We start from the raw sequence: 25,083 nt of genomic DNA on the forward strand, positions 1-25,083 counted from the left end.
AGGGCAGTTGGAGTGCAGTGCGCGCCAGCGCAGGGCTGTGAGGTCGGCCCCCCACACCCTGGCAGGGGCTGAACCCGGTCAGAAGCACAGAGCTGTGAGGTTGCTCCCCTCCCTCCCCCCGGCACGGGGCGAACCCGACAGCCGTGCTTCTGACTGTCCAGGCGGTCCGAGTGTGGCGTGCGGGGCTGTGAAGTCGGGCCCTCCCTGGGCAGGGGATAAACCTGGCAGCCCCCTTGGCCGCGGGCCGCACAGTGGGCCTACGCCGGCCGCGTGTTGTGCAGGCCTGCACTAGCCCTTTTGATTTTTTTCCTACATGCTTGTGCTATTCTTTGATACTCCTTAGCAATTTGTCCTTGTTTCCACTTTTGGAAGGATTCCTTTGTGATTTTCTGGTCACTAAAGAGCTCCTGATGGAGCTATCTTGGTCTTTTCCTATTCTTCCTATCTTTCCTTCACAGGGGTATAATTTGCTGTTGTGCCTTGAGAAACTGCCATTCTCCTGAACTCCTTTTTCCCTTAGATTTTCTTCCCCTTGGATCTTACTACCACTTCCCTGTTTGCCTGCTCTCCGTTTGAAGTCCGTTGTCCTTATTCTGCTGCTCTCCGTCTTTCCTTTCCTCAGAATCATGATAGTCACTGTGATCAGCTTAAGCTATAAGAATGCTAAATATGTTCCCTCTACGTGTATTTGGTAAAGAAATATTTAAAAGTATTTAATGTCAGTTCCTTTAGGCCTGCTTCACACATTCCTACATTTATTTTTTTCCCAGTGAGAAAATATGAAACAGAATAATGCAGATGTTAGATTTGATCCAGCCAACATAACAGACGTAAACTCTTATCAAGGATCTCTGATGTGTTGTCAGAAAGAGCAGATTTTTCCCTGTACGCTGTCACCATAGTCTTCCATAATTCTGACTCTTAAGTCACTGAAAGGAATCCCTAAAGACCACAAAGTAACACCATTGAATTGACAGTTTAGATGCAGCATTTAATTTAGCGTTAGGTCTCTCCCTTTTTATGTCATTCTGACTTGATCAGCTGCAGGGCAACACTTCTCATCAGCACTAAGGCATAAGAACAGATGTTACACATATTGGTGCTGCTGATACTTTCAGAGTACAAGTCAGAGGTGTGTGCAGAGTTGGCTTACAAGCTCTCTGGTACCTTTCTCTGACCCTGGCACAGCTTCTGCGCAGAGCTGAGTCCAAAGTGTCATGTCAGAGCAGCCTGACATTTGCTTTACCATGGAATAGCTGTAAATGGCCACAAAAGGTTGATATTGCAGCCAGAGTTTAACATGGTGCACAGGCACACTGGCATGTCCCAGTATTGCCATCCCTGAGCATTCAAAAATGAGATAAAAGAAACCCAGTCACCTTCTTGTAACTGTATCAGAGGGTAGCTGTGTTAGTCTGGGTCTGTAAAAAGTGACAAAAAGAGTCCTGTGGCAGCTTATAGACTAACAGACGTATTGGAGCATAACTGAGTGAATACCCACTTCGTCAGACGCATGCCATTCTGGTAACCATTGCTCTTTGAATGCTTGTTCACGTGCATTCCAATCAGGTGTGTGCGTGGGCATGGGCATGGTAGCTGGAAGATTTTTCCCAATAGCAGCATCCGTCAGGTCAATACAGGTGCCCCCTGGAGTCGTGCCTTCATGGCGCCCAATATGGAGCCAAGACATCTGTAAAGTACCAACTATCCAGCATTTCTGGAGAATTATTTGCATAATAGAAACTTCTGTCAATTTCTGCCATAATGCTCAACAGTGAAATGTAGGCAACGAGAGGCTCCCAAATTTGGATCTGATCACACCGCAGTCTTCCTTACAAATGCCATTGTACAAAGTTTTAATCTATTTCCTGTGGTGGGATTAGAATAATGCTACAGCCAGTTTTGGAGAAAAATGAATACAACAAATGTGACTTGTTGAAAAGCACTTGCCTCTGTTTTTATAACCCCGATATATTTTATTTTCTCAGCAATGCAATTGGTCCTCTGGTAGCTCTCTGGCTTATATATGAACAAGGAGGTGTAATGCAAGAAGCTGTGACTCCTGTCTGGCTACTGTTTTATGGAGGTGTTGGGATCTGTGTAGGTCTCTGGGTCTGGGGTAGAAGAGTTATCCAGACTATGGGGAAAGACCTCACACCAATCACACCTTCGAGGTATGTACAGGATTACTAATTTGATTGCCTGAATTTCTAATCGGATCTAGTTTGAGAAATTGCTGCTGTAGTTTTGCGTTTAATTGTGTGGACTGCTGGGTTTGCTTTCAATTTGATTCTAATGGTAACTTGTTTGTCCTCCTACCTTGTTAAAAAAAAATCCCTGTAAATGAATGTGGTGTGAGTTTGAATTGTAGAGGTCTAGTTGACAAAAGTATTCTACTGCTGTCCTAATTAGCATGTGAAACTATGACATTTGGAAATGGCAAAATTAGCTTTCCCCATGTGCTTTATAACATTAAAAATATGAATCTGACTCTTATTTTTGCTTTAAATGCATACTAGACCTCTGCTGCCACTAACCTAATGACTAATTAAGCATGATTCACTGGACTGTAGAGTAATAAAACAGCCTGAAGCAGTGAGCCGAGCAACCAGTTTAATGCAGATAACTAGTGTGTATTGTTTCCATTATTCGGTAGTCCATTGTTCTCCTAATGTAATTCTATGACCAAATCAGCTGGAGGTAAACAGTTGAAGAAGATACTGGTAAGACTTTGGCACACTGCATGGTGTCAGTCCAAACTGATGCAAAGAGTGACTGTGAAGTGTTTTCTTATGCTTCCTGCAGTGGATTCACTATTGAGTTGGCTTCGGCGTTCACAGTTGTGGTAGCTTCCAATGTTGGACTTCCTGTCAGTACTACACACTGCAAGGTATGCTTTTGCCATGTGACTGCAGTCATGGCAGTCTGGACTGCACATCTTTAAGTTTGCTGCTCAGGTCGCTGTACAATGGCATGATTCAATGCAGGGAAAAGCTGAAATAGTTCTCTTCTGCAAGGCAAAATCAAATGTATGAGGCATGGCCCAGTTCTGTTCTGTCAAAAACAAACAAAGATATTTACATCGATGTAGAACTGGACATGTTCACTGTAAAAAATACATTTTTGATTTTCAGATTGAAAATCAATTGTAACTGGGGCATAAGAGCATACGGGGTTTGAACTCGATAGGCTCCACCCAAAGTAACCCTTCACAAATATGTCATCCACAGCTCTAAAGAGCAAAATTAAACAGTTCCATAGTATGTTGGGAGTAGAAGCAGAGGATTTGCTTTTCTTTGATCATGCCATTTGAGCCTCGATCTGTAGCATTCCTCAGTGTTCAGAGGCTATGACACCTTCCATCATTCATACGTCACTGTCTTGATAAGTGCATGGCATGGGATTTCCTTCATGTAACTCTTATACTACAACATTTCCATCTATCTATCTTTTTTTATTTCTTCACAGTGGATTTTGCATTGAAGTAATGTGTGCGCTAACGGTACTTGTAGCCTCAAATGTGGGTATTCCAATAAGCTCCACTCATTGCAAGGTATTGGAGTTTGCAGTGATAATATCAATCTAGAACAGTCAAATTATGAGAAATGCTGATTGTTGCATTTTGCCTTCATTATGTTTTGCACCAAATAGATTTTGATGACCACTGAACAAACAAACAAAGATTTTATTCAAAAGAACTACACAGATGCAAAGTTAAGACTGAGTAATTGCACAAAAGGGTGGAAAGTTTAAGGTTCTTACCATGTTAATTTGGCCAGTATGAATCTGACCAGTTTACTGTTCACAATGTTACATGTATACCTTATTGTAGACTTCAGTAGTCAAGTTAACATATGTTTAGCGGCCTCATGTTGCGCATCCTCAATAAAGCATGGAGCATATGCACCATGTAGTGTTCAGACAATTAGCTTAAATTGATAACTATGGCTAGTAGAAATGCAACATTCCTATTCTGTTAGAAGCTCTGAAATTTAAAAGGAAAAAATCTTTACTTTTGCAACAGCCAGACCCTGTCCCTGTGGAGAGATCCAGGAGGGCACAGAGTCCCTGTGGCTTTAGTCACTAACCCCAAAACGTTCGGTACCTTTCGGCTGTTGCAAGGTATAATAATAATTGTGAGCCAAGCAGGCTCCATCCCCAAGGAGCCAGTTGTAGCAACAGAGCCTGGAGCTTTCGGTTTTGGCCATTGTTTCGCATGCCAGAAAGTTACTCTGGAACCAGGCGTTTAGTCGAGTTAGCCTGTAATTCTTCTAAACCATGAAGCACAGGGGCTTCTGAATAGCTTGTGCTGCACGTGACAGGCAGATTTGATGAGCTTGTCTATGCACTGAAATAACAATGGAAAATGAGTGTTATAAACATCCTCTGCACAGAAGTGTGTATTTTAGCAGGCACCACTGCTGAATGCAGAACTACTTGTTCTATACAACTGTAGTTAAACAGAGCATATGAAGGCAAACTGCACTGATTTGAAACCAATCTGAAAGTAGCTGTCATCGAATATCTACAAATCATTTTTGTTTTTCTCTTTTGAAGTTTTAACTGCTTTCCTAATCTTTAATACATCATAATCATTTTTAATAAGCTAAACTTTCATAGTGTTTAGAGCTGGATTTACCAATGCCATCATTGCTGATATCTTTTTAAATTCCAAGAAAAACCAAAAATTACATCTTGGTTACACACTAAACCAGACTGAAATTTGATACAGTAACCTTACACAATAGCTTGGAAATACAAGCTGATACATTTTACGCAATTTTTGTATAATATACGTAGGTCTTTTGATTGTAAGTTTGAACTGATAATACACCCCGATGTCAAAAACAGACAAACAAAACACCTGTTTTTTATCCAGTAAACACCAGACATGTTTACTTGTATCTAAGAGCTTGTTTACACAGAGCACTAATGCAGACTGTAGTGGTGTGATTTCTAAAGTGCACTAATATGTTGCACATTAATTGGTCCATGTAGGCCCTGCTGGTGCGCACTAAAGGTTTACTAGAGTGCTGTAACATAGTGCTATTTGAGAGAGTTCTACATTAAAGTGTACTAGGGAACATTACAAATATTATTCATTATGATATTTACAGAGAGAGCCTTGAAAGACCCTGATTTTTGGACACAGAAGTGTAGGGCCAGAAGGGACTTCAATAGATCAACCAGCCCTGTGCACCCCTGACAGGATTAGTAATAACTAGACCTTTCCTGGAAGATGTCTGTCTAACCTGTTCTTGAAAACCTCCAAGAGTGGGTATTCACCCACGAAAGCTCATGCTCCAAAACGTCTGTTAGTCTATAAGGTGCCACAGGACTCTTTGCTGCTTTTCCAATCATGGAGATTCCACAGTCTCCCTAGGCAATTTATTCCAGTGCTTAACCACTCTAACAGTTAGGAAGTTTTTCCCAATGTCCAACTTAAACCATCCTTGCTGCAATTTAAGCCCATTGCTTCTTGTCCTGTCCTCAGAGGTTAAGGAGAACAATTTTTCTCCCTCCTCCTTGTAACACTCTTCTATGTACTTAAGTGTCATCATGTCCCCTCTCGGTCTTCTCTTCTCCAGATTAAACAAACCCAATTTTTTTCAATCTTCCCTCATAGGTCACGTTTTCTAGACTTTTAAATCATTTTTGTTGCTCTTCTCTGGACTTCCTCCAATTTGTCCACATCTTTCCTGAAATGTGGCACCCAGAACTGGACACAATACTCCAGCTTAGGCTGTATCAGCATGGAGTAGAGCGGAAGAATTACTTCTGGTGTCTTGCTTACAACACTGCTGCCAATACATCCCAAAATGATGTTTGCTTTTTTTTTTTTTTTTTTTTTTTGCAACAGTGATATATTATTGACTCATGTTTAGCTTATGGCCCACAAATCTCTTTCTGCAGTACTCCTTCCTAGGCAGTCATTTCCCATTTTGTATGGGTGCAATTGATTGTTCCTACCTAAGTGGAATACTTTACATTTGTCCTTATTGAATTTCATCTTATTAACTTCAGACAATTTCCCCAGTTTGTCCAGATCATTTTGAATTTTAATGCTATCCTTCAAAACACTTTGCTATCCCCTCCCAACTTGGTACCGTCCGCAAACTTTATAAATATACTCACTATACCATTATCTACATCATTTATAAAGATACTGAACAGACCCAGAGCCAGGACTGATTCCTGTAGGACCCCATTCCATATGCCCTTCCAGTTTAACTATGAATCACTGATAACTACTTTCTGGAAATGGATTCCCAAGCAGTTATGCACCCATCTTATAGTACTCCATCTAGATTGTATTTCCCTAGTTTGTTTCTGAGACAGTCTTGAGAGATAATATCAAAAGCCTTATTAAAGTCAAGATATACCACATCTACTACTTCCCCCTCATCCACAAGGCTTGTTACCCTGTCAAACAAAGCAATTAGGGTGGTTTGACATGATTTGTTCTTGACAAATTCATGCTGACTGTTACTTATCACCTTGTTACTTTCCAGGGGTTTGCGAATTGATGTGCGTGGTTATCTGTGCTATTATATCTCTGGGTACTGAAGTTAAAATGACTGGTTTATAATCCCCCAGGTTATCCTTATTCTCCTTTTTATAGATGGGCATTATTTGCCCTCTTCTTATCCTTTGGAATCTCTCCTGTCTTCCATGAGTTTTCAAAGATAATTGCTAATGAGTCAGATATCTCCTCAGTCAGCTCCTTGAGTACTCTAGGATGTATTTCATCTGGCCTGCTGAACTGAAGACATCTGACTTGTCTAAGTAATTTTTAACTTGTTCTTTCTCTATTATAGCCTCAGATCCTACCTCATCACTGGTGTTCACTATGTTAGATGTCCAATCACCACTAAACTTTTTGGTGAAAACAAACAAAAAAGTCATTTAGCACTTCTGCCATTTACATATTTTCTGTTGTTGTCTTTCCCCCCTCATTGAGTAATGGGCCTACCCTGTCCTTGGTCTTCCTTTTGCTTGTATATGTTCAATTTTTTTTTGTTACCTTTTATGTCTCTAGCTAGTTTAATTTCATTTTGTCCCTACATGATTGTGTTGGGGTTTTTTTATATTCATCCTTTGTAATTTAACCCAGTTTCCACTTTTTAGGGCTCTTTCTTGAGTTTCAGATCACTGAAGATCTCCTGGTTAAGCCATGGTCGTCTTTTGCCATACCTCCTATCTTTCCTACACAGTGAGATGTTTGCTCTTGTGCCGTTAATAATGTCTCTTTGAAAAACTGCCAACTCTCTTGAACTGTTTTTCCCCTTAGACGTGCTTACCATGGGATCTTACCTACCAATTCCCTGAATTTGCTAAAGTCTGCCATCTTGAAATCCATTATCTTTATTCTGCTGTTTTCCCTTCTACCCCATTCTGTAGAATCATGAATTCTATCATTTTACGATCACTTTTACTCAAGCTGCCTTCCACTTTCAAATTCTCAACCAGTTCCTCCCTACTTGTCAAAATCACATCTAGAACAGCCTCTCCCCTACTTGTTTTCTTCACCTTCTGAAACAAAAAATTGTCTCCAGTATGTTCTAAGAACTTGTTGGATAATCTGTGCTGTGCTGTGTTATTTTCCCAGCACAAGTCTGGTTGAAGTCTCCCATCACCACTAAGTCCTGTGCTTTGGAGGATTTTGTTAGTTACTCAAAAAAAAGCCTTGTGCACTTCTTGTTTCTGGTTAGCTGATCTATAATAGACTCTTGCCATGACTTCAGCCTTGTTTATTACCCCTTTTATCCTTATCCAGAGACTTTCAACAAGTTTGTCTCTATTTCCATCTCATTCTCAGTGCACCTGTATATAGCTCTGATTTACAAGGCAACAACTCCTCTCTTTTCCTTGCCTCTCCTTTCCAAGCAAGCAAACATCTACATAAACTCAAAATTGCTATAAATAACCTACAAGAAAGAAGCCCTAAATGTATCATTAAGGAGCCAAGCATCACAATCCTTTCTAGACACAGTTTTCTTTGGACCAAGGGACTATTCAGAAATCTGCTGTTGTTGCGTTTCTCTTTATTTAGGCTGGTTGCCGCTTCTTCTCTAGACAACTGCAAACCATCTGGAGCCATCTACAGTAATTGCTAGCCCCAGCCTAGCATATCAGTGACTGATGGGTTTATTCAGATTAAATGTTACATAGCTAATATGTTTCTCTTCGAATGGGTTTTTCACCTTAGCCTCTAAGGATAGAACAAGAAGCAATGGGCTTAAACTGCAGCAAGGGAGGTTTAGGTTGGACATTAGAAGAAAGTTCCTAACTGTCAGGGTGGTTAAACCCTGGAATAAATTGCCTAGGGAGGTTGTGGAATCTCCATCTCTGGGGATATTTAAGAGTAGGTTAGATAAATGTGTATCCAGGATGGTCTAGACAGTATTTGGTCCTGCCATGAGTGCAGGGGACTGGACTCGATGACCTCTCGAGGTCTCTTCCAATCCTAAAGTCTATGAATCTATACCCTCATGATCTTTTTAGGTGAAATCTTCTCTTAACTTATTCCCACAGGGAAAGTGTCTCTCTTCACCCTCTCCTAAAATACTTTGCTCCACCCAATGTCTCTAAACCTCTTTAAATGCAGGGAAGTTTTAATTTAAAAAAAATAATGTGGTTCAGTCTAGTCCAGGCAAAGATGCCATTTAGGACCAAATCCAGCTCCACTTTGTGCTCTATGGAAAGATTCCTGTTGAGAACAGTGCAACTGGGATTGGGGCCTTCCCTTTAGGAAGAATTCTCAGCCACCCTCTATCCAACCGCCCTCTGCTCCTTGTCTCCTGACCACACCCTCCAGGGACCCCCTGCCCCTAACTTCCCCCTGGGATCCCCCCCCGCTCCCTGTCCCCTGACTGCCCTCCTGACCCCTATCCACATCCCCGCCCCCCAGCAGGCTTCCTGGGACTCCCACTCCCAACCCTTCCTGTCTCCCATTCCTTGATTGCCCCCCTAGAACCTCCGCTCCCTTACCCAACCCCCCTGCTCCCTGCCCCCTTACCAGCAGCAGGAGCTCGCAGCCGCGACACCCGGCCAGAGCCAGCTGCGCTCCCCATGCTGTCCAGCGGGAGCGGCGGACCAGAGCACGGCCCAGCTGCCGGGGAGGGGTCAGGAGCTCAGGGGCCGGATGTGGCCCGCGGGCCGTAGTTTGCCCTCGTCTGGTCTAAGGCCTCAATTCTGCAGTGAGCCCCACACAGTATGATCCCTATGTCCATGCAGGGCCTATTGAAGTCAAGAGGCTCTGGGTGGGTGCAGTGCTCTGCCTATGTAGAGCTCATTGCAGGACTGGGGCCTAAAAAGGCAGAGGCACATAGACCTGCATTGACATAGCAGAGTTAAATGCCATTTGACTGAGATACCGGAATCTCATGAAGCTGGCTTTAAGCTGAGGCGTATACTAGGAAAGGCAGCTGCTAAGGTTTTTTTTCTTCTTTTTTTTTTTTTTAACCCCAGCAACCTGCAAGTGCTAAATTCCAGCCGTCCTTTAACAAAGCATCACTCTTCACTGAAGTCTGCATTATTTTAAGATCTTGGCTACTTACATTGCTGGGTATCAGCTGATTGGCATTGGGTGGGTCACAGAAGTTTCTTAGAGGCTTTTAGATGTTAACCTTGTATCTCCTAACCCTTTTTTCAAACTCCCAAGGTTGGTTCAGTGGTGGCAGTCGGCTGGATACGTTCAAAGAAGGCTGTTGACTGGCGTCTGTTCCGCAACATCTTTCTGGCCTGGTTTGTGACCGTTCCTGTTGCTGGCTTGTTCAGTGCTGGAGTCATGGCGATCTTGATGTATGGGATTCTGCCCTATGTCTGAATTGCCACTTCCTCATGAAACAGGCAGAGTAGCCCAAGCTACTCTCCCATGGCGGGGGAGGAGAGGGAGGAGAAGAGCCCCTATTAACCTGTCCAATGGAAGTGCTAGTCAGCAAGGATTCATCATCCATATCTAACTTCTTATCTACTGTATATAACAATGTGTCATATTGGTGACATGGTGATATCATGTGGTGCCGTTCTTATATATTAAAGAAATATATGCATATAGTAGGGAATAGTACCTAAGTTATATTATAAGTGGGGTGAAAATATTGCCTAGAATTTAATATTTAGTAAAGTTTGTACATAATGTAACATTTCAGTGGCGATTTTTTTAATCTTTTAAAGAAGAGTATGGATTGGGAAATGTTTGTCTATTTGATATAAGATAAAGCGAGGTACAGGATTGCATAACATGAATTTTTTTAAAGTTAAAAGATACTGGAACAAAACGTGCATAAGTGCTTTTCGTAAGATAACTTTGTTCATATCAGATTGATCTTTGTGTACAATACTATATGGCAACTGCTTTTGTAAATACTTACAAACAGTAACTTTTTAATGGTGCATTTCCCTTATATATTTTGGATAAGAAAGTTTAGAAAGTACCAAAGAAGCAGGGAAATAGCTTGCTAGAGTTATGTTGTCGTCTACCCGTGTGTGTGTACCTGTATGTTCCCACTTCTAATTAAAGATTGTTTTCACTAAGCTATCACCAGCAAAGCTGGGATAGCACTGTTCATGTTTGATTGTAACTAGCAAAAAACCGTATTTTACAGTTATGCCTGTTCTTGTTATTCTGTATGCTTAATACTACTGTTCATGTGATTAGTCAACTAACTTCATTATGTTCTGACTCTGAAATACGCTAAATATTCATCTTCCATCTTCCCCCACTCCTGTCAAATCTGAACCCAGTCCTGCCATCAACCTGAACAGGAGCAAGATGAAGCCTTAGAAATCTTCTCCTTCTGTAGTAGTTCCCCGCCACAGACTCTCAGAGAAACGGGTGGGTGATTCCATGGCCTGTACTCTAAAGTCACACACAGAAATTGAGGAAGGTAGCTAGGTAATAAGCATGCCTGGCACTTGGGGATTAGAAAGTAATGAATAATAATGGGCCCTGCCCCATGAATGAATTGCTTTCAGGGAGTACCGTTGTGTAATTGAGGCTGTCGGATCAGCCTGTGTTTGGATACTAACAAACACTCTAGGGCCAGGTTTGCATGTTGAGTAATTCCCTCCTCCCTCCCTGTGTTCATCAGTGGAATAAGATGCTGCTCGTTGTGACTAAGGTCAGGTGTGATTGAACCAGCATGGCTAACAATAGCAGTGCAGATGTGGTGTGTCAGGCCTCGGTGCAGGCTGGGTACAAATGTGCATTCCTAGCCTACCCTGCTGTTTTTAGCCAGACTGCAATCACCCTGTAGCTTGTGGTGTAGACATGACCTGTGTGGGGATGAGAGTCTGGCCCTAGAGGAACAGAGAGTCTATGGATACACATGTTTAGGTTGAGATTGTCACGGCAGCGCAGGGGATTACATGGAACAAGTGTGGCTTAAATCTCAGCCTAGAAGTCTTGATGCCGTTCAGGCTGAGGTTACTGTTCTGGGGGTGGAAGCCAGTGTTTGGATGGAGATGGGAACCTAGTACTGTTTAAATGCTGCTAAAATTTTGATAGACAAACATTCTATCATTGTTTGTTTGCCTTGTGAATTTTTTGAATGTTACTCATTTGCGTCAGACATGACTGGAAAAGGCACAAGTGCTAAAGATTTCTTACTGTGGGCAGCTAGAACTTACACTTTGCCTTTGTTCAGATCCTGGTTGGCTTTTGTCCACTTGAGTCCTTGGATAGATTTTGACAGTAGTAGCTCAAATAAAATAACTCTGTGGACAGCAAACAACCCCTTCCCTGATTTCTGTTGGTCTGGTGATCCCAGCACCCCCACCCCCTCGCCCTCCTGAATCACCACAGCTTGGTCCAGCGATGGCTCCTGGCGCAAGTGTCATGGGCGGATGCATATTAGTGTCCCCTCGATACTGCTATGTATTCAGCAACAGCTGCCCTGCTGGCTGGTTCAAACAGACAGGGTGCTTTAGGGAAACACCCCTTCAGTGGAAGCCACAAACATTTCCATCGTGATGGTGTCATGCTTCAAGAGAACTGCTCCTATAATCCCTCTCTGTGGTCCAGCAAGGGCACCCACTCTGGGCTTCAGGCTCACTGGGCTGTCGAATGAGACCTGCACCTCAATCCCTTCTGCCCTGGGTATTTCCAGGCTGCACATCCCCTGACTATACAGAGATATACCAAGCAAGAGACTCTGCCTAAGCAGGCCTGCTTACTTTGTATTCAGAGACCAAAAGTGCAATTGCCCACCATTGTAAGGTACCACACAGCACTTCCTGTGCAGGCCTATCTTATCCATAAGGTAAAAGCACTACAGAGAAAACATTAACAATAAAAGAACCTACATGCATGCTAATAAGCTTGCCAGAGCTCACCGCAGATCTCTGGCAGGAACAGGCCTTTAAAACCCCATCCAATGGGTCTCCTTGTGGTTTCCAGTTCATCACAGCTTCAGCTCAGAACTAGCTATTGGGCCTCAGTAGGCCCAGTCCTTCCAGCCACACCTTAGGATTTGGCTACTCCATGGACCAGGTGTTCTGTCCATTTGCTGGATCAGGAAGAAGACCCTGAGCTATTTATCCCCAAACCCTTTTTATCTGTTAGTCCCTGGAGAATCCAGCATGAACTAATCCATACCCACCCCTCCAGGAGTAGCTTCAAAGGGCTGATCACCGCAGGAATGGCAGTAGCCTCCCCCACCTCCTAGTGGAGCTACATACACAATGGCATGTTTAATGTAATGGACCCCAAAGGAATTAACCCTAATTCAGGAAGGTTTATGTTAAGTCCACCAGGTTTGTCCAGTGACAGACGGAACAGTGGTTTTTAATAGTCAAACATTCTGAAATTATATAAAAGCTGCAGAGTTTTGGCCTTGAGGGGTGGGATTTATGGTAAGTGACTGAGTGACAAAACGGTGTAATAGGCCCATGCTAAGAATGTAAGACTCAGGGAGACTGCCAAAAGATTTCTCAAAGGAGCGGGGGGGGGGGAGTGATTTGTCGGAGGAGAGAGCACTCTTTTGGCTGTCCTGAACGAGATGTGCTTTCAGAGGGTGTCGCTGTGGTTCTGAATATACGTCCACAGCAGGCCTTACATTGACAGGAGCCTCTTCCCCTCCAGATGAGCACACAAGCTGCACCATTCTCAGAAAGGGCAGCCTGGAACCTAGGGGGTATATAGGCACAGAAGGCTGAGAGACCATGTAACAACCTCAGAGTAAGATGGGAGAAGAGCATCCCAGGGGTCAGACAGCCATGGCACAGGAGAGGACCCTGGGAAAAAGAACTAACCATCATTAAATGCATTGTTGAGTCAGTGTCTGTCTCTCTCTCTCTCACACACCCCCACCCACCCACCAGCTGTGCAGGAGGGGGTAGTGTGTGACACACAGCAGCAGCAGGTTACTTGTTTGCTGATCCTGGATAGGCACCCACTACTCTGCTTCCTGCACTGATCAGAAACATGGGGCAAGCACAGTGCTACACACCACAGAGCAAACTGCTCCTTTCCCAACGGCTTGGAATGGTGACCGAATAGCTAGTACAATCAAGTCAGATGCAAAGCTGAACCAAGCACATGGCATGTCCTGTGTGAGTCACGTCCTCCTCCATCTCTGGGCAAAACTGAGATGGTGCATTACTTCTGGGAAGGCACATGACAATCCATTTGGGCTGACAGCCACACAGATGGATACACGTCAGGGCAATGAGCTGGGAACACTCCAGGAGCAGCAGCACCAGCCACACCAACAAAGCAAGTGACACCATTGCAAAGGCACTTGGAGAAGGAATTCTTGCTCCCCTACGTGCAAATGGAACAATCCCCACAACTATGGAACATCTGAAGCAGAGAGCAAGTGGGGCTCTCCCTGTCTGCTCCCCCAACAAAGCAAAGCCTTAGGACCGGGTTTTCTAAGGAGTTCAGTTCCCTGTTAAGCCCCTCCATGAAGCGGCCAGGTTTTCAAAAGGGCTCTGCCAGCAGACCAGTGAGAACTGCTGGGTACCGAGCTTTTGAAAAACCTGGCCCTAAAACGAGTGCAACAAGAGCTGAGATTTCCAACCTTTTCAGCTAAAAGCTAATGAGAATTTCTTGCAAGAATTTGAGCCCATTAAAGTGAGTGGGAATGGGTCTGAGAAAGTAGCTAGCAGGTGCAAGGTGTCAGAAGGGAGCTGCAGGGCTAGCAGAATGAGAAAGGAGAGGAATGGAGGATTCCCTACTAGCAGAGGTGCTCATTGCAGTTATGAAACCCCGTTACCATGTAGCCTCAGAGACAGTACCAATGTGGCATTTCCGCAGAGAACACCATTGTTACATATGCCTCTGCTCTTTGCAGGCTAGATCCATCACGTCACCCCGAGAATGGGGCATAACGGCATATTGGCCCAGAGAGGAGCATTCCCCAGTTTTATAGGGAGGTCCCCAGGGCTTCCCCAGACTTAGTGGAGAAACTGGGGAGATTTGGAACACACAGTGTCTGTGAGCTAAGCACAGCATGTGCTGGTCAGGAGAACAGGTAACAGTAACACAAGCAGCTTTGATTGCCAGCCGTGGGAAGCCTCCATCGTCTGTGTAACATTGCATTTGCTTGACTGTTTGAGGATCCACTGACTGTGTGTTTAACTCGTTATCTCACGCCCCAAAGAAGCCCAGTTCCCACAAGTGCTGTCTTCTAGACAAAGCAAGTGAGCAGCAGCACCTGCTGAGTGCCTGCAGAAAGCAAAGCCATGAGCCACGCTCAGCAGTTTTAATTCCCATGACTAAGGGCTCATCACTGAACACCAACACCTCAGGAGTAAAAATCAGCATAGCTGCTCTCTCTCCTAGGAGGCCTTCCCAATACAGCCAAGCCAGAGGTACAGAAAGCAACAAGGATACCCATTTCAGTCTAATACAATATACTCTTCTTCCCAATGGCAGAAATTCCCCAGAGATGAGCCTTACCCTCATTCGGTTAGAGAAACGGCGTTATCGCTAAACCAGGATTATTTACCAGGGACTCTACGTCCCATTAATACCGAAAGAGCCCATAGGATGATGCTATATTGAATAGCATGAATCAGGGGCGGCTCTAGGCATTTTGCCGCCCCAAGCACAGCAGGCAGACCTTGCCTGCGGGAGGTCCCCGGTCCTGCGGATTCGGCAGCATGCCTGCAGGAGGTCCGCCGAAGCCGCGGGACCATCGGACCCTCCACAGGCAAGCCGCTGAAGGCAGCATGCCTGCCGCCCTTGCGGTGACTGGTAGAGCGCCCCCTGTGGCTTGCCACCCCAAGCATGTGCTTGGCGCTCTGGTGCCTGAAGCTGCCCCTGGCATGAATGTCACCAAGGCACAAGGACATCTGCAACCACTGGGACATCATGGTTATGACTTGGCTGCATGGCATAACCACTTAGCAGCAACACCAAGTAAAGGGCTCCGCTTTCCCCCCAGCCCGCAAGCTAAAGGAGAATTCCCCTTTGGTACTACCAGCACAGGGCCTGGTAAGTTCTGATTCCGTCCCCAGAGAGCGGTGGCGCACACCCTCGCAAATCTGTTCTGGTACTTTCAACACGTAACCCTGGCGTTACAATGGATGCCCATAGCTAATGTTCCAGTTCAGGCTGCCTGCCAGTATACTGATGTCTTCTGCAGTTCTGCACCAAAGCTATGTGGTTAAACACGGGGAGAACAAGGACTGTGTGCGCCATACCCAATCAGCAAGAGGCTAGTTCAAAGCCAAACAGGCACCTTTGAAAGTCCTTCCTTCTCCCTGCTTGATCAGTAAAGTCACACGCCTTTGGCAATGGGCAATTGGTTTCAAAGAAAGCCTAGTCAACATTATGTTAAATCGGGTGGGCAAACTTTTTGGCCCGAGGGCCACATCTGGGTGGGGAAATTGCATGCAGGGCCAGGGCAGGGGGTTGGGGGGCAGGAGGGAGAGCAGGGTGTGGGAGGGGGTGCAGTGTGCAGGAAGGGGTTCAGGGCAAGGGATTGAGGCAGAGGAGGGGTGCAGGGTGTATGAGGAGGCTCAGGGAAAGGGTTTGGGGTGCAGGAGGGATGCAGAGTGCAGGAGGGGGCTCAGGGCAGGAGGTTGGGATGAAGGAGAGGTGCGGTGTGTGGCAGAGGGCTCAGGGCAGGGGGCTGGGATGCAGGAGGGGTTTGGGCTCTGGGCTCCAGCCCGTGCCACTTACCTAGAGCGGCAATAACTAACAGCCTCAGGAGATTCCTGTAACCCCCAGTTCTCACTCTGTGCCCTTAGCCAGTTGGTACTAAAAGGTTCTGGAGTCACACTATTAAGCTAAAAGAGATTTCAGAAACAAATGGGATTTGTTTTTAAGTATCAATTTCTAAACCTGGCAAAGAATCCTGGGCCAGACTCTCAGCTGGTGCCAATTGGCCATAGCTCCACCGTAGCCAATGGGCCACCATGACACCCTATATAAACTCAAACAGGACATTGTTTAAACATGTCACCCTTTGTTCCTGGCCATTCCCAGGAGATTAAGGCCAGGATTCCCAGATGGACTCGGCACATGCAATTGGGCCCAGATTTTCTGAATTGCTCAGCATGCTGAGCAATCTCCTTATATAGGTACCTAAATGGCTGCCAAGTCCTTTTGAATCTCCAGCCTCGATTATGGGGGCAGAGCACATGAAAACCTCATCCCATGTATCGAAACTAAGCTCTTTTCTCAATCTGCTATTAGGCCTGTCTGCATTGCCATCGAAATATAATCAATGAACACAGGATGCCAGCAACTGTATGAATAGGCAATGCTCCTATCACAACAGCTGAAGCCAGGGTTGCACCGAAATAAAGTGTTGCAAGCCACAGGGGAGGGGTCTGTTTGCTTTTTATTTACTTGTCCCTCTAACACACCTAATCCTGCCACAGGCTTTTTTCCAATACAGTGAAATTTTTCATAGGATATTGTGACACTCACCCAAACTACCCCCCAAAGATCATACTTTCTGAGGCTAAATAGTACAAGTGTCTTATCACAGCTTCTAACAGATGGCTCAAAACGGCTAGCTCAGAGTCCATGGCGCTAAGGGAGAAATTTTCCAAAAGTTCCTCAGAGATTTAGGAGCATAAGACCCATTGAAAGCCAATGAGATTAATCCTCTTAAATCCCACTGCCATTCTGGAAATCTTCCTCTTTATTCATTTAAATCATATATTTTAAAGCAGATTATTTTCTATATCAGGAAGGAAGGAAGAAGCTAGGTCCTTACTGCAACAGTCTAAGCTCCCTTAACCGCTCCTGGGCTCTCATTTTTCTGTGCTGAAGTAAAATATAAAATAATTTGTTTTTCACATGTTCCCCATGTTAGTCCCGTCTTCCTCACAAATGAGACATGACACTTTTCATCAGTACATCTCAAAGCACTTTACCAAGGAGGTCAGTATCATTATCCCCATCTTACAGATGAGGAAACTGAGGCACAGAGCAGTGAAGAGACTTGCTTTGCTCAAGGTCACCCAGCAGGCCAGGAACAGAAGCTAATAATTCACCAAAGGGAGGCCTGCAAAGTCTCTACCAAGAACCAGTAGCCCACTGCTCGTCATAATTGCTAATCACTGTGCAATATTTAAGGCGTTGTGTATCAATACTAGAAATGATGTTCTCAAAGCCTAAGAGCTGAGACAGGGCACCAGGCGGTGGCATGCCTCAGACAGATTCCTTTCAGGCAGGGGGTCACAGATACTTACATCTCTGTGTGGTCACTGTGTGCCTCACAGCATAGGCCTGTTTACATCTTGAGCGAGGAGATGGTGAAATCTACACAAAAAGGAATATATAGGAAAAAAGCTAGCAGGAGCCGTCTTGTTTATGAATAAGGACAGTGGATCGTTCAGATAGGGCTAGGGGTGTAGACACCATAAATCTTGCCCTGAGGCAGCAAGCTGACTGTGTGACTTCTCTCATGAACAGACGCTCAGAACCAAGTTGGGCGTAAAAGACTGCAAGGACTTGGGTGAACAGTGCTCTGTAAGACGTGAAAGTATCTACGCTCAAGTAAGTCTAGGGTCTAGAATGCCTGTTATGATTTTATTTTATATGTGCCCATTTGTTTCCAATACGTCTACTTGCTATCACGTGAATCTCTGTTCTTTGTTAAATAAACATGCCCTGATTTCACTAGAGTCACATCCCAGTGCTGGCTGTTAAGCAGAGCGGGGAGCAGAGCTGGAACTGGGAAGCAAGGGGCACCACTTCCTCGAAAGCAGCCAATCTGTGAATGATGGAAATGTCCAGTGGACGGGGAGACACTCAAAGGAGGTGCTTGCAGGGCTCAGGGACTGGGTGTGCCTATCGCTAATCTGTCGAGCCAGAACAGGGCCTATGAGCCTGAAGGGAAGTGCTTGTGTTGCCTGTGGCTGACGGAGTCAGGGAACTGAGCCCTGGCAGGCCCGGGCCAGGGGCCTCACACTAAGGGCAGGTGGTAATGAGGTGTCTCCCAGCCCTCGTATCCACGGGAAGCCTCACAAGAGGTGCAGTGATTTACCCAAGGTCACACAGTGAATCAGCAGCAGCACTGGCAATAGAAACTACCTCTCCTCCCAGCCAAGTCTATGCTTTGAGCAACTAGCTGACTCTGCTGCCATTTCCTGACCTCAACCCAGAAACCTGCAGGTCACATCAAGAGCTCAGGGAGGGAAGTGGCATGAACCTGGAGGTGGGAGAGTTGGAAGACAGTCCAGAAGCTGAGCTAAGACAAGCAGAGATTGTGTTGGGATCTCTATGTGCTTTGGGTTCCTCTCCTTTGCATGAGATTATGGGATGTGTAGACAGAGCTCAGCTGCTCTTTGCTGATGATGAGAAGGGAACAGAACAGCTTGTGGGGGAATTCCTGTGCCAGGCATGGAAGGCAAACATGCTATTTCTCCCTGTCCTGAGGTTCCACATGTTCTCTCAACAATGCGTGTGGTGCTGCTCTGGCAGCAAGGTCCAGGGCCCTTGCCTTGGTATGCAGATTTCAAAAATGGCTGTACATAACTGCAAGTAGTTGCTGCAGCTGTGTGCACAAATGGGTTATTTGCTTAGCCAGCTAGCCAGCTGGCCACTTGCAAAGACTTGATTTGCACACACACTACAGAAGTTGCACATTCATTAATATTAGGCATGCAATTGCACATGTCCTGGGGAAAAAAATCAGTAGAAGTCTTTCAGTAGAAGTACTGCTATTAAATAAATTGTTACAGGAAGTGCGGAGATCCTGATATTCTATTTATTTGCAGGGTTCCTCTTGGTGTAGTTCGGCAATGAAACCTGCCCTGAGAACCACAGAAACCTGAGGGTATATCTACACTACCCCCCGCTGGATCTGCATGTAGCGATCAATCTATCAGCGATCGATTTATGGCGTGTAGTATAGATGCAATAAATCGATCCCCGATCGCTCTCCCGTCGACTGCTTAACTCCAGCTTGGCGAGAGGTGGAAGCAAAGTCAACAGGGGAACAGCAGCCGCTGATTCCGTGCCACAAGGACGCGAAGTAAGTGATTCTAAGTTGATCTAAGATATGTCGACTTCAGCTACACTATTCTCGTAGCTGAAGTTGCGTATCTTAGATCCCCACCCCCCACAACCCAGTGTAGGCCAGGCATCAGAAACAGAACATGGGAAGGAGGTTTGGTCAATTAACACACATCACAGAATCACAGAATATCAGGGTTGGAAGGGGCTTCAGAAGGTATCTAGTCCAATCCCCTGCTCAAAGCAGGACCAATTCTCAACTAAATTATCCCAGCCAGGGCTTTGCCAAGCCTGACCTTAAAAACCTCTAAGGAAGGAGATTCCACCGCCTCCCTAGGTAACCCATTCCAATGCTTCACCACCCTCCGAGTGAAAAAGTTTTTCCTAATATCCAACCTAACCACCCCCCTCCCCACTGCAACTTGAGACCATTACTCCTTGTTCTGTCATCAGGTACCACTGAGAACAGTCTAGATCCATCCTCTTTGGAACCCCCTTTCAGGTAGTTGAAAGCAGCTATCAAATCCGCCCCCCCCCCCATTCTTCTCTTCTGCAGATTAAACAATCCAAGTTCCCTCAGCCTCTCCTCATAAGTCATGTGCTCCAGCCCCTAATCATTTTTGTTGTCCTATACTGGACTCTTTCCAATTTTTCCACATCCTTCTTGTAGGACACAGATGAGGCCTCACCAATGTCGAATAGAGGAGAATGATCACATCCCTCGATCTGCTGGCAGTGCCCCTACTTATACAGCCCAAAATGCCATAAGCCTTCTTGGCAACAAGGGCACACTGTTGACTAATATCCAGCTTCTCGTCCACTGTAACCCCTAGGTCCTTTTCTGCAGAACTGCTTCCTAGCCATTTGGTCCCTAGTCTGTAACAGTGAATGGGATTCATTGTCCTAAGTGCAGGACTCTGCACTTGTCCTTGTTGAACCTCATCAGGTTTCTATTGGCCCAGTCCTCTAATTTATCCTCTAATTTATTGGTCCTTCTGTATCCTGTTCCTACCCTCCAGCGTATCTACCACTCCTCCAAGTTTAGTGTCCTCTTCAAACTTGCTGAGGGTGCAGTCCACACCATCCTCCAGAACATTAATGAAGATATTGAACAAAACCGGCCCCAGGACCGACCCCTGGGGCACTCCGCTTGAAACGGGCTGCCAACTAGACATGGAGCCATTGATCACTACATGTTGAGCCCGACAATCTAGCCAGCTTTCTATCCACCTTATAGTCCAATCATCCAGCTCATACTTCTTTAACTCGTTGACAAGAATACTGTGGGAGACCATATCAAAAGCTTTGCTAAAGTCAAGGAATAACACATCCACTGCTTTCCCCTCATCCACAAAGCCAGTTATCTCCTCATAGAAGGCAATTAGGTTAGTCAGACATGACTTGCACTTGGTGAATCCATGCTGACTGTTCCTGATCAATTTCCTCTCCTCCAAGTGCTTCAGAATTGATTCTTTGAGGACCTGCTCCATGATTTTTCCAGGGACTGAGGTGAGGCTGACTGGCCTGTAGTTCCCCGGATCCCCCTCCTTCCCTTTTTTAAAGATGGGCACTACATTAGCCTTTTTTCAGTCATCTGGGACCTCCCCCAATTGCCATGAGTTTTCAAAGATAATGCCTAATGGCTCTGCAATCACATCCGCCAACTCCGTTAGCACCCTCGGATGCAGCACATCCGGCCCCATGTACTTGTGCTCGTCCAGCTTTTCTAAATAGTCCCAAACCACTTCTTTCTCCACAGAGGGCTGGTCACCTCCTCCCCATGCTGTGCTGCCCAGTGCAGCAGTCTGGGAGCTGACCTTGTTCGTGAAGACAGAGGCAAAAAAATCATTGAGTACATTAGCTTTTTCCACATCTTCTGTCACTAGGTTGCCTCCCTCATTCAGTAGCCCACACTTTCCTTGATTTTTTTCTTGTTGCTAACATACCTGTGTCATAAGCAGATAGTTAAGGGTTAATGTCTCTTTTACCTGTAAAGGGTTAACAAACAGTGAACCAGACACCTGACCAGAGGACCAATCAGGAAACAAGATACTTTCAAATCTCGGTGGAGGGAAGCCTTTGTGTTTTTTGGGTTTTGCTTTGTTCTCTCTGGGTCCTGGAAGGGACTAGACGGGCAACCAGTTTTCTTTCCATGTCTCGCTTGTGGTTGGCATCTCTGAGGTGTGTGTTCCTCTGCATCCAGTCTTGCCAGTTCCTGTTTCAGGTCCTTGGTAGTCATGGTTCCTGCTTTCTTGTGTTGGGGTGCCCTCTGGTGTTTACTGCCTGAACTTCTGCTTATTTGTTGCCTTCCTAGGGTTGCTTAGCAACAGTGCCTTTCTCGGTAAAGTAAAAAAAAAATAAAACCCTTTCATTTGCAGATGTGCTTTGCTGGAGTCTGTTGCTGACCACTTAAGCCTGCTTTGTTTAACAAAAGACCCTTGTTGAACCTTAATCTCTCTGCCTTCAGTGTACTCAGAAGGAAGAGAGAAAGAAAAAAGAACCTGCAGACTTGCTTTTAAAAACCCTCTTTTCTCTGCTTATAAGCAGCTAGCAGAGAAAAAAGAAAAATAATCTTATTGGCTTTTGCTTTTAACTCACTGGCTTTTGGATTCTTATCCCAACGCTGCACACCATGTCATAGTATCTTTCCCCAATCTGAACCTTAGAGTCCAAAAGTTGGGGTACCAGCATGAATTCCTCTAAGCTTAATTACGTGCTTAGATCTGATAAGCTGCCACCAATCAGGAATTCCAGTGCCTGATACACTCTGGTCCCCCCCAAAAAACCTTCCCTGGGGACCCCAAGACCCAAATTCCTTGAGTCTCACCACAAAGGGGAATAAACCATTTCCCTTCCCCCTCCTTCCTTCCTCCCAGGTCTTTCCCGCCCTGGGTACACTAGGAGATCACTGTGATTCAAACTCCTTGAATCACCATACAGAGAGGAATGTTACCTTCCCCCCCCTCCTCTTTTCCCTTCACCCAGAGGCAATACAGATTCAAACTCCGTGAATCTAAAACAAAGAGGAAATTTACCTTTCCCTTCTCCCACTGCTCTCTCTCCCTTCTCCCCACCAATTCCCTGGTGAGTACAGACTCAGTTCCTTTGAGCCTTAATTAGGAGAAAAAAATCAAACAAGTCTTAAAAAGCAAAACTTTTAATAAAAGGAAAGAAAAAAGGTAAAAGTTGTCTCTGTACTTTAGATGGTAAAAGTTACAGGGTCTGTCAGCTTATAGACACTAGAAAGAAGCCTCCATCCAGCAAAATACAATTTAAAATACTTCCAGCAAACTATACGTCTGCAAATACAGAAACAATCAAAAGACTATAACCGTATTTCTTACTAAAATACTCACTATTCTGAATATATAAGAGACTGTAGTAGGGAGATTGGCAAAAAAACTGGTTGCCCGTCTAGTCCCTTCCAGGACCCAGAGAGAACAAAGCAAAACCCAAAAAACACAAACAAAGGCTTCCCTCCACCGAGATTTGAAAGTATCTTGTTTCCTGATTGGTCCTCTGGTCAGGTGTCCGGTTCACTGTTTGTTAACACTTTACAGGTAAAAGAGACATTAACCCTTAACTATCTGTTTATGACAACCTGAAGAAACCCGTCTTGTTACTCTTAACATCTCTTGCTAGCTGCAACTCCAAGTGTGATTGGCCTTCCTGATTTCACTCCTGCATGGCTGAGCCATATCTTTATACTCCTCCCTGGTCATTTGTCCAATCTTGCACTTCTTGTAAGCTTCTTTTTTGCATTTAAGATCAGCAAGGATTTCACTGTTAAGCCAAGCTGGTCGCCTGCCATATTTACTATTCTTCCTACACATCGGGATGTTTTTTTCCTGCAACCTCAATAAGGATTCTTTAAAATACAGCCAACTCTCCTGGACTCTTTCCCCTTCATGTTATTTTCCCAGGGGATCCTGCCCATCAGCTCCCTGAGGGAGTCAAAGTGTGCTTTTCTGAAGTCCAAGGTCTGTATTCTGCTGCTCTCCTTTCTTCCTTGTATCAGGATCCTGAACTCGACCATCTCATGGTCACTGCCTCCCAGGTTCCCATCCACTTTTGCTTCCCCTACTAACTCTTCTCTGTTTGTGAGCAGCAGGTCAAGAAGAGCTCTGCCCATAGTTGGTTCCTCTAGCACTTGGACCAGGAAATTGTCCCTTACACTTTCCAAAAACTTCCTGGATTGTCTGTGCACTGCTGTATTGTTCTCCCAGCAGATATCATGCTGATTAAGGTCTCCCATGAAAACCAGGGCCTGTGATCTACTAACTTCTGCTAGTTGCCAGAAGAAAGCCTCGTCCACCTCCTCCCCCTGGTCTGGTGGTCTATAGCAGACTCCCACCACGACATCACCCTTGTTGCTCACACTTCGAAACTTAATCCAGAGACTCTCACGTTTTTCTGCAGTTTCATATCAGAGCTCTGAGCAGTCCTACTGCTCTCTTACATACAATGCAACTCCCCTACCTTTTCTGCCCTGTCTCTCCTTCCTGAACAGTTTATATCCATCCATGAAGTACTCCAGTCATGTGAGTTATCCCACCAAATCTCTGTTATTCCAATCACATCATAGTTCCTTGACTGTGCCAGGACTTATAGTTTTCCCTGCTTGTTTCCCAGGCTTCTTGCATTTGTGTATAGGCACTTAAAGATAACTCACTGATTGTCCCACTTTCTTGGTCTGAGACAGGAGTCCTCCCCTCTTGCACTCTCCTGCTCGTGCTTCCTCCCGGTATCCCATTTTCCCTCTTACCTCAGGGCTTTGGTCTCCTTCCCCTGCGATCTCCGGAGAGCTGCTGTATGAGATACGGGTCAAGCTTTGGGGCCCAGAGTTAGGCTCCTAAATATATGGTTGGGCACTATATTTAACGTGACTTGATCTTCAACAAGGCTAAGCACCCAGCAGTTCCCAGTGATTTCTCCAGCATCTGTAACCCTTATGTTCCATAGCCATGTTCCGGATCCCCTCCCCCTCTGCAAACATTTATGCACAGGAAGAGTCCCATTGATTTCCATCAGAATATTCACGAGCTTCGTGTTAGGCACGTGTGCAAGTGCTTGCAGGACTAGGGTCTGGGTCAGGAGCAGCAGGGGGAGAGGACACTGGTTACCGCAAGAAGTATATGGAGGAAAATAATTTTAGATTAGGGGTAAAATGTTCAAAAGCGCCCAGCTCCTATAGGCTCCTACTGCTCCAGTCATGTCTAAAAATAGGCCTTGGCACTTGGCCCCAATCCTGCGTGGTCAGACACTCTACTTCAGTGGGCCTCCCCTGTAAGCACACACAGAGAACACGTGCAGGAGGAGGCCCGTAAAGACTTTTCAAGAGTCTCTCATGACCTTCCTTAATAACCATGGCGCTCTTACCCACTGACAGGGGAGTCCTGGGAGGAGATAGGACCCTGCAGAATGTCACCTAGCCAGACTTTTAAAAAATGGGAGAGGATTTCTAAAGAGTCGGCCCTACTGTTGCTTTATTAGAAACCAGCAAAGCTGCTGTGCTGCTGGATGGTCCGTCAAGAACCATGTTAGCATGCAGAAAATGACAAACAAAATCCAGCAAAATCCCAAGCTTAGCCTGGCAGATGTGCTTGCTAAAAACAACACACGCTGTTTCATGATCTAAAATAATATTCCAGAGCTCA

General features: G+C 45.3%; 1 protein-coding gene across 7 annotated transcripts in view; it reads left to right on the forward strand.

Moving 5' to 3' along the window:
- Positions 1-11,677, forward strand: part of SLC20A2 (solute carrier family 20 member 2) — a 72,098-nt gene extending 60,421 nt beyond the window's left edge. For 5 of the 7 annotated variants that reach the window (XM_030565338.1, XM_030565337.1, XM_030565339.1 and 2 more), the window contains exons 9-11: positions 1,989-2,174; positions 2,806-2,890; positions 9,665-11,676. In XM_030565338.1, coding sequence (XP_030421198.1) covers positions 1,989-2,174; positions 2,806-2,890; positions 9,665-9,829 — 436 coding nt within the window. In that variant the 3' untranslated portion in view covers positions 9,830-11,676. Of the gene's footprint in view, positions 1-1,988; positions 2,175-2,805; positions 2,891-3,468; positions 3,554-9,664 lie in introns of all 7 variants that reach the window. The other 2 variants (XM_030565343.1, XM_030565344.1) reach the window with 2 other exon arrangements.
- Positions 11,678-25,083: the final 13,406 nt, after the last annotated feature.

This window comes from Gopherus evgoodei, chromosome 5 (genome assembly GCF_007399415.2).
Source record: "Gopherus evgoodei ecotype Sinaloan lineage chromosome 5, rGopEvg1_v1.p, whole genome shotgun sequence".
Taxonomy (NCBI): Eukaryota; Metazoa; Chordata; order Testudines; family Testudinidae; genus Gopherus; species Gopherus evgoodei.